At 41.2% G+C, this 19,012-nt stretch overlaps 1 protein-coding gene across 2 annotated transcripts in view; it reads right to left on the reverse strand.

Annotated features, from left to right (window-relative positions):
* NRP1 (neuropilin 1) overlaps positions 1-19,012 on the reverse strand; it is a 149,734-nt gene that overhangs the window by 16,881 nt on the left and 113,841 nt on the right. For both annotated transcript variants that reach the window (XM_040434273.1, XM_040434272.1), the window contains exons 8-13: positions 18,229-18,384; positions 14,758-14,902; positions 12,983-13,317; positions 11,910-12,054; positions 9,779-9,883; positions 6,113-6,169 (exon numbers count right to left, since the gene is read on the reverse strand). In XM_040434273.1, the coding sequence (XP_040290207.1) occupies positions 6,113-6,169; positions 9,779-9,883; positions 11,910-12,054; positions 12,983-13,317; positions 14,758-14,902; positions 18,229-18,384 (943 nt within the window). The remainder of the gene's footprint in view (positions 1-6,112; positions 6,170-9,778; positions 9,884-11,909; positions 12,055-12,982; positions 13,318-14,757; positions 14,903-18,228; positions 18,385-19,012) is intronic.

Raw genomic sequence — 19,012 nt, forward strand, 5'->3', positions numbered from 1 at the left:
AGGGGAGGTATTATCAGTGATTGATAGCATTCTCTGTGTAAGTGTGTATACAGAGATAGCACTCAGTCACTGATAGCTGAACACAGGGAGGTATTATCAGTGATTGATAGCATTCTCTGTGTAAGTGTGTATACAGAGGTAGCTGTCAGTCACTGATAGCTGTACACAGGGAGGTGTTATCAGTGATAGCATTCTCTGTGTAAGTGTGTATACAGAGATAGCTGTCAGTCACGGATAACTGTACACAGGGAGGTGTTATCAGTGATAGCATTCTCTGTGTAAGTGTGTATACAGAGATAGCTGTCAGTCTCTAAAAGCTGTTCAGCTCTATAACATGCTGCCTGCAGATTTCATTGCATTGTATGGTGACAGGTCCTCTTGAACTCCTCTATGGCATTCATAGGCTATATGTAAGACCAGATCATCGGGAAGGCACAGGTAAGTACTACCTAGTAGTCTTCCACCACTCATCCTCCAGACCAGTTCTCCCAATCCAGTTCTTAAAATCATAATGGGGTCAGAGAACAAGTTTGTCTGGACCCCAGACGCGTTCTAGAAAACCCCTACAATTGTTTTGCCCTAAATCAACATTAATCTTGCTCTGGACAAATTAAAAGTTGAAAATTTATTTTGTGTTTCAATTCTTCACAAATTTCAAGATCTCTGCTTGCTGCCAAGGTATAGGAATATGTATTCTCTACATCCAGAGCCCAATGACTCATACAGACCTAGGGTTTGCCACACTTGTCTAGGTAGTCTTCAGAAGTATGAGAAGGACAAATCGAGTTTGCTAGTTTGATACAATATTTACTATGACACTATAACAGTTTGCTACAATGTAACAGAGCAGGACAGTGGAGTCTCCTTGGATTTCAGACTGTTCAGCTCTCAGTGGATTGTCCGGACTAGATGCAACTAAAGCAGAACCTCAGCTGGAGAAGTATTATAACTGTACAGGATTTCAGCAGAGGACGATAAATATAAAAGGGTCGTCCTGACATAATGTGATTATCTATAGGAGGGGTAGGCAACCTCCAGCGCTCCAGCTATAGTGAAACTACAACTCCCAGCATGCATACTTCCTCTACTCTTCTCAAAACTCTCATAGAAATGAATGGAGCATGCTGGGAATTGTAGTTTCACGACAGCTGGAGTGCCGACGGTTTCTGATCCCCGATCTATAGTGTCTGACAAGCCAACTGGCACGAGAAGGAAACTTATTTTTAACAAATCGTCTTGGTTGCTGCTGACAGTGCTGCAGTCATCTCAGTCCCTACGGTTAACCCTATGGTATTGTCTGCATTCCTAAAAATAAAAAAAATAAAAAAAGCAGATTTTCCGATGTGCGCTGCCTCATGTCAGAGATCAGATGGATGGGATATCAGCAGGTCCAGTGTCATCACATGGCTGTGCCAAGGTCACGACGACTAAGCCGCTCACGGGGAAACCAAATGGGCCTTATTTTTCTAGTGCATTGTGAAATAGCCCTGAAATCATGAATGGAGCTGCATAGTAATAATGGGTTTTGCTTTGAGATAGCAGGAATAAGTGGAAGCGGGCTGCTGTGGTTTCCGTGGTGACAGCACATTTGGAATTATTCTTTAGAGACAGCCCTCATTCATACACGTCTATTGTAAATGCGATGATGGAATCAGAGTGTGAACAAGGTGCTGCTCCGTGCCTATGGCAATATATAGGAGTAAGAATGCGATGACATTATCTATCCAGCCAAAGAGATCATTACTTTTATAGGAGTGTCGTATGTATCTGTGCATCTTTATGTGTCATTTATATGTATATTTATATGTTATGTTTGAATCTGAATCTATTATTGTCCAAATGAAGGTGGTCCCCATTGACATTTTTCTATGGGGCCCATTAAAGACTTGATCAATATACTGTATAACCCACTCAATGGGCTATAGGAGCAGACTGCTCTTCCAGAGGAAGCAGTCAGCGTGCACCTTGCAGTCAGAGGTTGGGCTCGCTCTCTAGAGAGCTACAGGGCCTTCCAGGAATGCACAGGACGTGTAGACAAGATGGCCAGACTCTTCCTGGATATTCACAAGGGATGTCAATGTAGATTCTGGATGTCTACACACGTACTGTTTGAAATAATTATGGCATGATTCAGTCATACCTCCTGTACAGATGTAGCAGAGCTGGGTTTGTCATTTCTCAGATTGGTGTACAAACGGCCGAGGGTGTACTTTCTCCCACTCAACAGAAAGACTCATTTACGCTTTACGCATTTCAGTCTGCAAACAATGGACCCACAATATACGGATCCCTTCCTTGTGCATTCCACGTTTGTCTCACTCCCATCCATAGAAAGGACTATTCTCATCCACGATGTGGACCAGAATAGGAAACGTTCTATAATCTGTGGAACGGCCAAACGGATCCACAAAAATTATGTTTGCATATCCTCATAGAGATGTCAGAGATCACCCCCCCCCCTCCCCGTCAAAAATATGCGCAAATTTGAATTCAGGAGAACAGGAGACCGCAAGGAGATCCAAGCACACATTACACAACAGGGGTCCATATTATCCAAAGTGTACAGCTGCCTTGGGCTCTGCTCTGCATCACATGTGATGACATCATGTGTGACATCATCATTACTTTGAAATAGGAAGAAGTTATCACATCAGACGTAGTGAAGAAGCCCAGGCAATGCGACTGCCAATCTGTGGGCAACCAGACCAGAGCACTGCATGGGGCATCTGTGCCAGTCACTCTGAGGGGGCGCTGAGGTACCCATGAAATCTTCACTGGGCCCACTAGTGTTTTGATATGGCCCTGGTCAAAATGAATGAAATGTCAAATGTGTATAGACCGCCAAAATCAGTGCTGCCAGACTGTGCAGGGAAACGCCCCAACTGGTAACATCTGGCTGGACCTTCATTGCAAACTGCTTGATAACTTCCAGCAAGAATGACAGAGGGATGGCGCAATATAGAGTCAAAAGAAGAGATGCTCCAGAATTGCTATTACATGGGAAATGCAAGTAGGTACTAAAACAGACATGTCAGGAGAGGTGACAGGTCCTCTTTAAAGTGACAAATTCAGCTCTGCTACATCTGTAACTACAAGGATGTCGAAGGAGCCCATATTTAGTTAGGTTTATCAGTTATAATGCCGACACACAGACTACTTGGAAATAAGGTCTCTTGTGAGCAGTTATGTAATGACCGAGACGGAGGTCCCATGACTGCTGACAGCTGCACAAACCGAACAGTAAAATATTATCTAGAAATGTAAATTTGGAGAGAGTTTAAGTAGAAGGAGCCAGGTCTTATCATGTGGCTCCGACTGATAAAAATGTGAAGATCCCAGCAACTTATAATGAAGAAGCAACAGCTGCAGGGAAGACTGCGCCATTCTGAGGCTGAGCATATGCTTAGTGGTGATTTTCCTTTAATTTGAGTGTGAGAAACAGATAATTCGGTGCTTTACCACTGAATGTATGGCGGCAATAGCAGAGGCACGGTTGCAATCATTGCGCACACTGCCTGCATTATTGGAGCATGCGCAGTCATCTGGCGATTTACTCAGCTGGCCGGGTTGGAGAAATAGAGAAAATGCTGCTGAACAAAATAATGTGGATGTGACTCAGGAATCGGTCACGGTTGTCCATTGAATGTAAACGGGATCGGGAACCAGAGTCCTCGGGTGGTGCCCCCTATGGAGCCATTGCATGGCTTCCTTATATAACCTTGGACTAATGCGTATAAGTTGTTTGTAAAATTGGTGCAACTAGTGGAGCGCTAGGAGGCTGGGATACCATCGGCTATGCTGTCTTGAAGGTGACTACTTGGTGATGGGCAGTTTTACACCAGATTGCTCCCATAATCCCACTGGTCTAGGATGGGGTAGGTGGTGTCTGCTTTGGAGAACCCATATCTATATAACTTATTAGGGCACATGGATGTATTGAGGGTGGGGGCACGGTTCCTGCTCAAGATGTCAAAAAGCATCCTCCACTTATGACTCCACTTATTGATTTCTCTGTGCCCCATAATGGGGTGTCTCATGAACGATCATCAATCTTATCTTCAGGATGACCTGGCATGTTGGAAGTGGTTGTTGAAACTGTGTTGTCTACAAGCAGCACTACGGTGGTCGTGCTTGTGCACTATAGAAAAAGATGCCGGTCTCTCTGGTGTCCAGGACCAAGGGAGTTCACATAGGTTAGACGTACAGTCACAACCACCACTGCTGGATTACAGGGTGGTCATAATCCCTGCAAATGAGCAGTGTATAAAGTGATGAAAAAATGAACCCAGCCAGCAAAGGATGCGATATGGACAATCACAATACATTAGTAAGTGCCTGGTAGTAACTTTCTCTACATGATAAATGCCATTTACTGAAGTGAGACAACCCCTTTAATATTTATATGGCAGCAATGATTATCCTTAAGGCCTCATGCACATGACAGTGAATAATAGCCCTGTGGCGGCCGTTTAAGTAACAGCCGTCACACGGCCAATTTTGGCACCAATGAAAGTGTATGGGGCTATTGACATAGCCGTTCGTTTAACGTCCAGTGAATAGCATCCGTCCAAAAATAGGACATGTCTTATTTTTAGCCGTTTCCATGGCCTGACGGACCCTATTGAAATCAGTGGGACAGTTTTTAACGGCCGATTGACAGGAGTGTACCTGTCTAACGGCCGTTAAAAACGGGTACACTTTATCTATATGGCCATTTAGGGCTTAAAAAATTATAATTTTCTCACCCACTTACTTGCGCTGTGGCAGTTTCTTCACTCTTTATTGAGGAGGACCTGCCGAAGGACCTGCGATATGCGTGGTGACCACGTGGGAGCGCTCAGTGACGTCATAGCGCACATCACAGGTCCTTCGGCAAGTCCTGTTCAGTGAAGAGAGAAGACTGGATAAGGTGGGCCACTATGGGGGCATAATTTAAACCATGGGGGAAATTATTTAAGATGGGGCCCTACATTGGGGGCATTATTAAAGCTGGGGACATTAAAAAAAAAAATCATACACTACGGGGGACATTATTTTACCAGGGGGCCTACATGGGGGACATTATTAAAGTTGCAAAAAAAAAAACGAAATCCTACACTATGGGGGACATTATTTTAGCTATGGGCCTACCATCCTGTGGGTGTTCTCAGAAGGGCGGGTCTAGAAATAACTGCCAATAAAATTCATCCATTTTTTATGTGCGTTTTTAACAGACATGAAAACTGATGCAAAGCAGACATTAAAAACGGACACACGGCTAGAAAATGGATGCAAAATGGCCATGAAAAACTGACAGTGTGTTCGTTTATAACTGATGTTTTTTTCCACTGTCGTGTGCATGTAGCATAAAAGAGTCCTTATTATTTTTCCACCAGTGTAAACTATCGATCCGCGAGTAAACCTCTGCCATCTTACTTAATGACGTCTAAAAATAAAAAAAGGTAGATGAAAAGTTTTGAACAGACCTCCACCAGCCCGCTCATAGTGAATTGTGGCTGTTTAGTATTCACACAAACCTGGCACGTTCCTCCGCTCACCATGGAGGATCTACATGCCGATAAAGGACAGAATATATTTATGGAACAGATGCTAAGTTGTTTTCTGGAGTGAGAGAATTGGCCAGAGGTCTGTGGTTTATTCCTCCTCAGTTTAGGGTGCTCAGCTCGGAAAATAAGATATCAAAGTATATCCATAAAGAGGAAAAAACATTCACCAAGAAAGCAAGAACCGCCAGGTAAAGGACGTCTGAAAAATATGCGGGATGACATCTTCCAATTCAATGCAACAAGGTTGTACCTATAGAGGGTTCATCGGTAGCGGTCACCTAGGCCCTGGTGCCTGATAGAAATCCACGGCAAGCAGTGGTCCTATCTGTGATACAGGTGGCAAGATCCAGGAGGACCGATGCCACTTATGACTTCATGAATGTTTGTGAAGAATTCTACTTTGCATCTAAATCACTTTTGTGGATGAAGACATCTTTCCAAGGGGTACCAACCTATTACTATAGTGCCCATGCTGTTTTCACCTTCTGGGAAGAATAGCAGCCATGCCGAAAGTCCATGTTATAGTTACAGAATGGTTTCAAAAAATAGACAAGTATCGAATTTACCTGATTTCGTGATGTCTTCAGTTGTCGGTGTCTCTGTGCTATGAATTGTCGTTCCAGCTGAAACAAATAAAGGAATAAGTCAAGAGTATTAGTTACAAACTGCAATAGCCCAGTATTACATGACAGCCAAATAGAAGAGTCCATAAGCGTAACGATAATACAGTGCACATCCGTCATATTAATAGAATGATAATGTTGTGCAGATCGTACTAATGCGCCATATATCAAACTTATCATCATTAGGTATTCACTGTTGTAAGATGATGGGGGTGTGAATGCCGGGAATGTGTTTGATTGGATTGCATTATCTCCTTTTATTTTTTATTAAGTTGAGTGCACGGAAAATTGGAAAATGGCAAATGTTGTCTTGTCAGTCGTTATTGTTGTTTATGAAGGATTGGTTGTTAACTGGTGAAAAGCAGACCTTCCCTGCATGAGTTTAACAGTCTAGCCACGAATTACGGAGTATAATAAGGACGAGTTAGGATTTATATCCGTAAGTTGTCTAAAGGAATGGCCAAGAGGTCCCATCATTAGACAGCTTACTGCCACCATAGCCCACCATGTACCCATATATATACTGTGCCTCATGTTTGACCCAAAAAAGTAAGGAACCATGCTACAACTGTCAGTTATGCTGGCCATACACAATAGATGTATATTGGTCCACCTCGGTGATCATAAGGTCCCCCAACTTATGACGGATGTCGATGGAGATAAGGCAGTTGAGTCTCAACATGTCTGATCCTTTTGATGTCAGAGGATTCCTGTAGTGTCTTCCCCTCTCCCCATTCAGAGTACATAAATACTTAAGTATGTATACAGGGGAGGGTTCGGGTGAGACCGTAGTTGGCTGAATGAGCATTTGGCCAACAAGTATCTCATGCATTTGGCCAGTCTTAGACACTCATTGGCTTGGGACCCAGGTGACGTCAGTGAAGCAAGGTGGCAGAAAAAAAGTGCAAGCTCACAGGTAGAGGACCTATCAGATGTCAAGGATGATCTGGAGAATAAAACAAGCAAGAGTCTAAGCCAGAAGAAGCCAAAACAGAAGACAATAGGTTAATCCAGAAACAAGCTGAGGAGTCAATGCCAGGAGAATCAGTAAAAGCCTAATCAGTAGAGAAGTGGTTAATTCAGAAACAAGCCAAGGAGTTAAACAAGGAGAAACAATAGAAAGCTAATCCATAGACAATGGGTAAATCCTGAAACAAGCCTAGCCCAACAGAAATGCGTCAATGTTCTGAGCAGACAGAACAACAGGAGCCAGGGACATACATCACAGGCACTGACAAGTAATAAGTTCTAAACTTAAATCCTTTGTCTAGCTCTGGTATTGGACGCTGAGCCAGGGACCTTATTGTCCTGGTGTCCAGAATCACTAAAAGGCCAAACAGCCAGAGCTTCCTGAAACAGTCCCGTGCCTATTGCACACACCATCACAGATCCACCCCGGCACCTCTTCGCTGATCGTAGAGGCGACTGCTGACCTGAAAAGCAACCAGCGATGGAATGTGGCTGAGTAAGTTCCTGTCAATTACAAAGGTATTTAAATAGTCCAAAAAATAGTTTAAAAAAGATTCTAAATGGCAAATATTACTTTTCCTCCATCCAGATGGACCTCCGGTGATACCAAAGGGTATAGGTTTACTGTAATATACTTTGATGTGAATTTAAGATGGCATCAATTAAAATAAGATTCACACTTAAGGTGCTGGTAACAATTACCGGGGCTTGTGTCACTCACGTGTTTTTGATTCATTTTATAACCTACATGAACTAAATTATCTCAAACGATCTATGTCTGACTATCGGGTTACGTATGAATGACAGCTTGTGTAAGTTGTTGAAAATATGAACAGGTGTAATAGATCTCAACGCAATCTGGGCAATTATTGGATTATTGGTTTTACAACAGTTCTGTGAAACACGAATATCCCGCACCTTTCTACGGAGGATAATGAACTTTCAGGAAAGTAAAGAGGTAATTATTGCACGAAAAAAGGCAAAACCGTCCACGTTGTATTAGCAGGGTAATACTTCACAAGGAACATGTGGTTAAGCTTCGCAGTCTGCAATGGTTTATATTACACTTTGCATCGTTGGGATTATCTTCTGACAAGTTATTGCAGTTTCAGGATGGAATTTCTCAACAATCAAAAGGTAAATTACCAACGAGCGAAACTCTAAACCTCACTATCGTTAATGTGCTGCCTAACACCAATCCTACAACAACATTCTCTATACTCAGGGATGGATAATTAAGCCTGTCCCGGGGTCTACATAGACTTCACCCCCCCCAAATATTCATCAATTAAGACTTGTAAAAGTTATATAAACCACTGAGCAGGTGATGTGTTAATAACATAGCAAAGTTTATGACGTGGAGCCAAACAGGTCTGCAGAGATTAATGAATTTCTAGCTTTTCAATCTATTAAAAGAAATTACTTTGGATTTATTTGTTTGACGTTAGAAGTGTGCCCAATCGGCTTGGAGAAAACATGGTTTTTATTGTTAGCTCCAGTTATAGGGTTCACAGACAAGGCCGTTTTATGGATTTGTGTTATATGGATAATAAAAATCTACGGGGCCTATACTAAGCCACAATTTCTTTAGGGAAGAATGTCGGTGTAATACTGCGTGCAATGCATAATACATAACCTCAGGGGCACACGGCTGAGACATTTACTATTGATTCATAGCTCAAGAACTTCCTGCGCCATTGTTCTGTAAAGGCGCATGCACACAGTTGTATATGTGTTGTATATATTCTTAAAAGAGTTGTCCCAAGATTGACATTTATTACCTATCTGATTGCTGGAACTCCCCACCGTTCATAAAAATAAGGGGGATTCTAGGTCTCCCATTTAAATGGAGCCATGGTTAAAGGTGTTTTCCAGGCTTTTAATATTGATGACCTATCCTCAGGATAGGTCATCAATATCAGATCGGTAGGGGTCCGACACCCATGCCAATCTGATATTGATGACCTATCCTGAGGGTAGGTCATCAATATTAAAAGCCTGGAAAAACCCTTTATGCTTGTGTGAAGTCACTTCATTCAAAGTCTATGGAACTTGCCAAGATAGCAAACTACAGTATCTTTGACAGTCCCATAGACTTGAATGGAGCGGCAGTGTATATGTGCGACCATCGCTCCATTCAACTGGGAGACACAGGACACCATTGGTTGGATTTCCAGCAGTATGACCCCAGTTGATCAGATACTTATCATTTATCCTGTAGAAAGGTGATACATTTCATTCTTAGAAAAAACCCTTTAGTATGGTGTCCGTCAATGGGGCCATACTGCAGTCTGACTTTAGAGGCACACAGGCAGTTTTCCCTAGAAAAATGGCTTCCCTAGAAATATGGCTTCTTGGCAAGCTTATGATGTCTCATAGAGGAAGTATATTATTGTAGTATCCAGGCTGTCCATAGAGACTCCATATGGGTTTGCCATGCACATGAGCCCTATTGATAATGTGCCAGGGTCCCATTATGAATTCTCCTTCACGTGGAAGATATTGTTTAAATGACTGATCCCAGGGGCCCAAAATCACTTTCTACATTGTTCCCATCACTACTCCAGACAGCTCCATGTAATTGCTTTATAAATGTCTCATACCAGCAAAATTAAAAAGGTCCCAGAGCGATAACTTTACCTGTGATCTTGTAGTCTTCACTGGTACCACTGTGGCAGGGGATCTGGTCATCATCACAGTCATCTTCAGCGCTAATCTTGGGCGTGGTGGGAATAATTGTGGGTGCTGAAAGATAACAGTCAGCACTTTAGATATGAGGTTACTTTTTTACCATAATTTCCTTACTTTTATATCTATGTAGTGAACGTTCCATATCTTGAGCTGAAGTTTTAAAATATCTCATATAGATAAGGAATAAAACCCTTTTCAATAAGATTTGTCTTTTTAACCAGTTGAGGATGACTCATGTTTCTTAAAATTAAGTCTACAATCTGGTTGATTATTAATTTAATCCTGTATCAGGTTAATAAAGGATACTCACTGTGAATATGAAACTTTTTACAACTTTGTCATATCCTATATGTTTCAATTCTTCAGCACTTGTCAGTGAATAGAACACTCACTATTGACATTCAGCGGCTGAAAAAGAGCATCTGTCAGCATGATCAACCCTAATAAAACACTCACACTGCATGGTAGGGTTGATCATGTAGATTATAACGATACTTTGTTTATCTCTGTACGATGCACCGTTCCAGAGAAAGCAGCATTTTTATTAATATGCTATTTAGCTAGTTGGAGCACTGAGGGGCTGGGCAGAGCCTTTGGAGCACTAGTTTGTGAACACCCCTGCAACCTTAGCCACTCTCCCCATCCCCTGGATTGACAGGGCTGGATATCTCAGGGAAAGAGGGATGGGGGATTGGCAAAGGCTGTGGCGGTGTTCAAAAACTGGTGCTCCAAGGGCTCTGGCTGGCCCCTTAGTGTCCAACTAGCTAATCGGCTTATTATCGAAAATGCAGGTTTCTCAGGAACGGTGCATCGTACAGACATAACCAGGGCGTCATTTTAATCAGCATGATCAACTCTACTATGCATTATGACAGATGCTCTTTAAAAGGAACTGATGGGGGACCACAGCGAGGCAGCAGGGGTGGAAGGGAGGCATCAAGTATGCTGACTGTATATGTGTATATAGTGTATTCACAAATAGTGATGATAGCGAATACTCTAATCGCGAATTTATCATGATTATCGGCACTTAGCAACATCCCTAGCAACCAATAGAATAGTTGCCTACCCCTTAGTGTTGATCGCGAATATTCTAATCACAAATTTTTATTGCGAATATATTACATTGCCGATTTTTGCAATTAAGTTAATACTGGAGATCACAAATTCTTGAATTTGCTAATTTATGGCTAATATTCGAATATTGCCTATGCCGCTCATCACTAGTAGACACATAAAAAACTGCTTTCATTAACTATAAGGGGAATACATTTTTCAGATATAATTTTTCTTTTCTTCTTTAAGTTAAACTATTTCTAAAACTTTCACACATTTTCAGAAATGACCTAATACTGTGTTACGGAATGTAATCAGGTTTTTCTGTATCTCCTCTAAGCCCATGCGTTCCCACAAGAGATACTACTAGACAGCCCAGAGTCGTTAATGTAATGCCAGATTCCTGTCTTTCTTTGTAGTGATAAGACATAGTGATGCCCTCTGGCTCTGAATACTAAATGGGGCTGAGATCTAATCCATTTCTAATGCATCTGATCCAAAAAGTGCACACTGCGGCCATGAGAAAATATTCTGTGGTTACATTTAAGTAATACACTGTTTCCATTGCACTATGAATATACAGATCCCCCCTCTCCCCCAATATGTAATAATAATCAATTATAGGGACCTCGGCCTTCTTCATCCCAGAACAACGTACAAGAATATGTTACGGTTGACATTGATTCATTAACCAATTAAGAGCAAGACACAATGTGGCCATTTGCTTGAATAAATGCAAGGCCCCTAACAATATACATTAGCGATGATGACAGATGCAAATGACCATAATGGGCCATCTACAGGATATGGAAAGAGGACAATGTGTGTTACATTAATGTTCCTACTATTAAGCACTGTAAATCCAAGTACATTGGCCATAGGATAGATTATCAATGAAGGAACACAAAAGCATTAGCGATAATGTATCTGGGGTCCAAGACCAATAAATATATATGTCAGGCTTAATTAGTTGGCAGACAGAAATAAGAAAGTGTATGTATATATAATGTATGTGGTTGGTTACCTTCAACTTCACAACCCAACAGCTCCATTCGTAGCCCAAGACCTAACACTGATGCTCTTTCCGGAATGATACGGATAAATCTGGCCGGTATGGGTGCAAAGGTACGTAATTCTGGAGTATCGTAGTTTGTATTGCCTTCAAACGTCTACAAATATACAATTAAAAAGTTATTAGCGGGATCCTTTTCAATGGAAGAGCCACAAATAGATCATATTTTTGAAGTCGTTGGTATTGAGAACTGGATGATATCTCCAAATGCGATGGTAACTGCCATCCATTCAGAATACTAAATTATAGTCGTAACGTTAAGATGCCATATTGATGGACGTGTATCAAATACATAATGTAAGACATGATGTCAGATTCTCATTCCTGACATCGCAGTGCCCTCGGCAAGTATCTGCCTAAATACGTAGGCTATCAAAAGTTATAGAAGCCCTAACCGCATCATGCAATGTATTACACATAATCACCTTGTCCAAATTTGTACCAATTGACTGTGGCAGCTAAGAAATAAGATCCACTTCAAGCAATTTGTCATCTAATCAATGAATGTTTGAAGGAAATTGACTCTATTATTTGCATGCAAGACTAACCTGTTCCTGGCTTTAAAAATTTAAACATGTCAAACTTTATTCTTGTAATTCGACCCAAGACTCATCCTTGAGACTCTAAAATTATTTTTTTCTTTTTTAAAGTACGGTCTTTGAATATTTTGCATCAATAATGTCCAACAGTCAAAGGACACCATCTAGTTAGTTAAATATTTGATACAGATGAAAGCGTTACCTACAAATGGAGGGTGCATTTGACTAGTAATTCTATGCTTTGATTTCACCTAACATCATTCTTTGCCATTGGTGTTGTGAAGACTAAAACCTGAGCTTGGAAAGTGATTCTCCAAATTATGGAAGAGGAGAGCCAAATCTAAAAAATGGGGACCGTTGAAATGGCAGCAAAAAAACAAATAACCTGGTGGCTACTTTCACCAGCCAATCAGATCCAGTAAGTTCTTCCCAACACGCCAGCCATGGGAAGTGAACCAAATATTTGGTTTGGACCCTCATTCTTACCTTTGCTTTATTCTTTTTTGAGTCCATGATATGTTCCCAGTCATGCCCATTTTTGCTATATCCAATTTTAAACTTTCTCATGAAGACTTTATTTTCCCTGTGTTTTCCACCCTGAATGATAATTCCACGTACAGTCTTCTCTTCTCCAAGGTCAATCTGCAGCCATTCGCTGGTATAAATATGGTCAGTTGGGGTTGGAAGTGCCCAACCATTGTGGCTGGTTAACAGACGAGCATGCTCCGGGAGCCACTTACGGTCAACCTCGTTGGAGGCTGTAATTTGGGAATCAGAGATGAGTCCTGAAACCATTCCTAACATTCCAGAACATGGATAATCTGCAAGATATAAAATAATGAGGTAAGGATATCTGTTCTGTTACTTAGTTAGAATATGTTCGGCAGCTTTATATAGAGAATAAACATCTTCATAAGCATTTGTGACTTATTTGGGACCCAAAATCTAATATCTTTAAATATCATTATTAGTTTTGGCTGGATCCACTGTTGCTCCATGTATGGTGGCTGCTAGACCATCCAGGACGATCTACTCTCTTGGATTTTTCCTGACAATTATTTTATTACCAGCCCTTTGCCAAGATAACCAGCACCAAAGATGTCTGGCAGCTTATGCCACAGGAATGCCAAATCATAGTGCAAGTTAATGAGAAAATAATGAGTGATAACTGTTGACCCCACCGCAATCCCACCTACAGACTCATTATTCTAACATTCTATTAGGTAGTCACTATTTATGTATTAGGGGCATCAGACTTAAGCCTGTGTGTCAGAGGAGGCCTTACCGACAAAAAAAATATGTCTCATGACTGTTGGTCGGTACGCAACTCTACCACCTAAACCATGTCCTCCATGTGTGACCTTGGCCCAAAACCTCAAAAGGAATCTGTCAGAAACAGCCTTCAATATTTGGGCATCAAGAGGGCCCATCAACAGGCATGATTTTTCCCATTTGATACCCAAAACCATATTTAGCAGTTTTCAAGAAACTCTCATTTCCCTGTCCTACTAGATGTTCCTCAGAAATGTAGATGTTGGGTGTGACATGATTTTATAAATAGCTTTAAGTTTTGCTTCAGTTGCGGTAAAGGAAACAGGAACTCCAAACATTTTCTTAGTGTCGTATATACATGACATACTAAATGAAGCCACATAGCTGTGCTCAGGTGTTTATATCACATTAAATAGATACCTAGGGACCAGAGGCAGTGGGAGTCAGGCGCAATCAACTTTTAATTGCACACACAGGGGCCTTACGAACATCAGCAATGCAATTCACTTGGTGCTAAATTGGCTTGCTAACCCAAAACAATAATGTGGCATGTATTGTGTGCGAATACATAAGTGTATCAATTAATAACAAAGGTGCAGCCTCAACACTGAGGAAGCCAAACTACAAAGTTACCTTGTAAAGAGAGGAAAATGTGACTGCGCTGCTCCAAGGCAAGTTATTCCAATACAAGGGTACAACAGTGCCAAAGGGCATGAGGAACAATGTGATGTGAGGTCAAAAAAGCTCTAATTGTACAGCTGAAGGAGCCTTTAAGGGCCTATTACTTCTCCAATAAAGGCTTTTATTATGTGGTTATTTCAAGTCAACTTATTACAAGTTTACTCCACGGAATATTGGTGAGAACTGTACAGTATATGCAGTGAACTCTATAATTATATACATTTTCTTGATTTGCATTTCCAGAGAAGTCAATATAAGTTTTAAGTGCTGTAGGAAGTGTCTTATTCTTTAGCACACAGTCAACTTACCTGAAATTTTACAGCCGTAAACTTCAAATCTCAACGAAATGCCAGTTTCCCAAGTTACAGGGCGTATTTTAACAAACCTAGTGAGCACAGGCTTGGGGAACGGACTGTATACGACATCAATTGGGTTGGTGTTTCCTGGAAGGATCTGTATTATGTAAAGACCATAATTTAGAATCCAATACACTTATAGTAGACTCCAGCAAAATTGGTTTTCACCATATTATAATCCACAATGTCCTTGTATGCTTAAAGTGGCACTGTGCCTTAGGGCCATAACAAAAGAATAGAGTGGTGGGAGTCTGAGTGAAGAGACCCCCACGATCTCTAGAACAAGGATAGAGAAGGGTTCACGTAATGCTCTATTTCTCCTCATTGCACAAGACGGGAGCAAGATGGGTCCAAAGACTTTCTATTGAGTCCGTCTCGCTTCCTGTCCTGCAGCGAGGAGAGAGAACATGCTAAGTGAGTCTTCTCTTCCCTCATTCTAGAGATCGCTAGGGGTCTTAGAGCTCAGACCCCCACCGGTCTAAACTTTTGATATGTTCTTATGACATTAAACATTTACTGAAAGTTGTAAATGTTACTTTAAGTACTGTTGCCTTATTTGCTATATATATACACAGTACAGACCAAAAGTTTGGACACACCTTCTCATTCAAAGAGTTTTCTTTATTTTCATGACTATGAAAATTGTAGATTCACACTGAAGGCATCAAAACTATGAATTAACACATGTGGAATTATATACATAACAAACAAGTGTGAAACAACTGAAAATATGTCATATTCTAGGTTCTTCAAAGTAGCCACCTTTTGCTTTGATTAATGCTTTGCACACTCTTGCCATTCTCTTGATGAGCTTCAAGAGGTAGTCCCCTGAAATGGTTTTCACTTCACAGGTGTGCCCTGTCAGGTTTAATAAGTGGGATTTCTTGCCTTATAAATGGGGTTGGGACCATCAGTTGCGTTGAGGAGAAGTCAGGTGGATACACAGCTGATAGTCCTACTGAATAGACTGTTAGAATTTGTATTATGGCAAGAAAAAAGCAGCTAAGTAAAGAAAAATGAGTGGCCATCATTACTTTAAGAAAAGTAAGGGCTATTTGACCATGAAGGAGAGTGATGGGGTGCTGCGCCAGATGACCTGGCCTCCACAGTCACCGGACCTGAACCCAATCGAGATGTTTTGGGGTGAGCTGGACCGCAGAGTGAAGGCAAAAGGGCCAACAAGTGCTAAGCATCTCTGGAAACTCCTTCAAGACTGTTGGAAGACCATTTCAGGGGACTACCTCTTGAAGCTCATCAAGGGAATGCCAAGAGATTGCAAAGCAGTAATCAAAGCAAAAGGTGGCTACTTTGAAGAACCTAGAATATGACATATTTTCAGTTGTTTCACACTTGTTTGTTATGTATATAATTCCACATGTGTTAATTCATAGTTTTGATGCCTTCATAGTCATAAAAATAAAGAAAACTCTTTGAATGAGAAGGTGTGTCCAAACTTTTGGTCTGTACTGTATGTATATATATATATATATATATATATAAAATTATTATTCTTGAGCACACACCGTTATAATGGTTGAGCATGGTTTTATAGTTGCAGCCCATGTGACAGCATAGTGATCACTAGCTCAGTGCTATGGTTACATTATAATGAGGTGATCACTTTCCTAGAGGGAACAGTCTGGTCCTTACACAGTAAGACAGTAATTACAGATAGTACAGTCTCGGAGGGTTGTCCTTTAAACCTTTTAGGTGCCGATGGTACTCTCTACCTCCTTGTAAACGATATGGGCACAGATAGTACTCTCTCCTTGCCTAACTTGTAAATTATATAGGTACAGATAGTACGGCCTCCTGCACTTTTCCTGTAAACTCTGTAGGTACAGAGAGCACTCCCTCTCGCCATGGAAATTATGTAGACACAGATAGTACTGCCTCCTTGTCCCTATAAATTATATTGGCACAGGTAGTACCATCTGCTTCCCTAACCTGTAGATCAGATAGGTACAGAAAGTACTGCCTCCATGTAAATGATATTGGCACTGATAGTACCATCTTTCTCTCTCACCTGTAGAACATATAGGTAAAGATAGTGCTACCTCCTTACCTCACCTTTTTATCATATAGTTACAGATATAACTGCCTTCTTGTCTCTCCTTGTAAATTATATTGGCACAAATAGTACCCCTTGCATCCTTGCCTCACCTGAAAATCATAGAGGTACAGATAGTATTGCCTCCTTGTCTCTCCTTGTAAATAAGTACAGAGAGTTCTGTCTTGCCTGACTTATACATTTTGTAGCGACAGTACCGGCTCCTGGGCACTTCCTACAACTTTGAAGGTATTCCCCGGTTCTCTGTCTCTCCATGTAAATACTGTATGTAGGCACAGATAGTACTGCCTCCTTGCCTCACTGGAAAATCATATAGGCATAGATAATACTGCCTCCTTGCCTCACTGGAAAATCATATAGGCACAGAAAGTAATGTCTGCTTGCCTCACCTGAAAATCATATATGCACAGATAGTACTGCCTCCTTGTCTCTTCCTGTAAATGGTGCATGCAACATTCATTCATTGATTCATTCACATAGAATTAAGCAATGAAAGGAGGGGCATTCTGATAGAGAAGGCAGCAAGAAAAACATGGACACTAAGTTTGGAAGTTAAAAGATGAGACTGCATATCTTCCAGCGTCAGAATTAGGGAGGGGGGGGGGGGGGAGTGGTGTACATTATTTTCTTGCTGTATTTGCACAGGGGCCACATCCTATATCCTACACATTTGGCAAAACTTAGATGAGTTATGTTATGGAACTGTAGTCTATATAGCAAGCCCGAAAATACTGAATAATAGACTGCATGGGGATAAACTAGAGCACATTTTGATTTCAATTCATTATGTATTCAAATAGACAATAAATAAAGGATTGCTTCAGATAAAATCAACGTAACAGGATAAGCGTGTGTATACATAAATCCGTTTCTATTGCCTCAGTTTCAATTGTAATACCGCGAACAAATAGTCTCCCTCCTAAGGGCCATTCGTTTTATTTTAGCCATTAACAGAAGTGAGCAATGGACTAAAATAACAATTTACCACAAATCAGCTTTTATGTATTTCAACTGCTCTTTATAAACATTCTCATATAAATCAGGTCTAGAAGGATGTGAGTTCAGTTGCTTTTTGTTACTTCTTTTCTTCGTCAGAGCAGGGGCCCTTTATGTTTTAATAGTCCCTGTACCTTGCCTTCTATATACGAGTCTCTTAAGTCTTTTTAAATTGCACAGACCTGTTTGGGGAGATACTGGCGAGCGACCGGAGAGTTATTAAACAGAAATGGAGCCTTCTAATAATGGCTTTCATGGTATTTTAATATTAGTATGATCTTTTATTATAAATTCTTACTAGTTCCTATGATTTTTAATTTACGGGCTACAAAAAAAAATGGACCTTTGACTCTTACCAGATGTTTATTTCCATCTTTAAGGGTAATCCAGTCCTCTCCATTGGAGCTAATATCGACTTTATACAACTTCACGTAATACTTTTTCTTGGTTTCCTTTGATATGGCTCCCTGCATCCCAATGCCAGAAACAAATCGGAGCAGTCCTAGGTCTACCTGTATAATGCAGAGAGAATTCATGTTATTTTATAAAACATAGGCTCAGATCTTCTATAATGAGGTTCAATTGAACTACATCATTTAGTAGGATTTGTCCATTTTCAGAAAAGCCCAAAATAAGCCGATCACTGTGTGTCCCAATCAGCTGCAATCTGAAGGGGTACCTGGCAGCGCCCCCACAACCTTTCACTGTGCCCAGCGAGATTAAGAGCAGCATTCACAATTCTGCGGGCCTCAGAGCTGAAATCTCCCAGCCCAGAACTTACTCTGGAGAATTGCATTTTGGAAGTGGAAACTATATTAATGTCTTGCATTACAGGAGGTTAAGATGTTAAAGGGTTTTTCTTGGACTTTTATACTGATGACCTATCCTCTGGATAGGTCATCAGCATCTGATCGGTGGGGGTCTGACATTCGGGACCCCCGCCGATCAGCTGTTTGAGAAGGCACCGGATCTTGCAGTAGCTCCCTGGCCTTCTCTAAGTTTAGCCTAGGCAAGTGACGTCATGTCCATCGGTCACATGGCCTAGGCGCAGATCATCCCCATTGAAGTGAATGGGGCTGAGCTGCGATACCAAGCAGAGCCGCTATCAAATGGAGGGCGCTGTGCTTGGTGAGGTGAGAG

Source organism: Bufo bufo, chromosome 5, assembly GCF_905171765.1.
Source record: "Bufo bufo chromosome 5, aBufBuf1.1, whole genome shotgun sequence".
Classification (NCBI taxonomy): domain Eukaryota; kingdom Metazoa; phylum Chordata; class Amphibia; order Anura; family Bufonidae; genus Bufo; species Bufo bufo.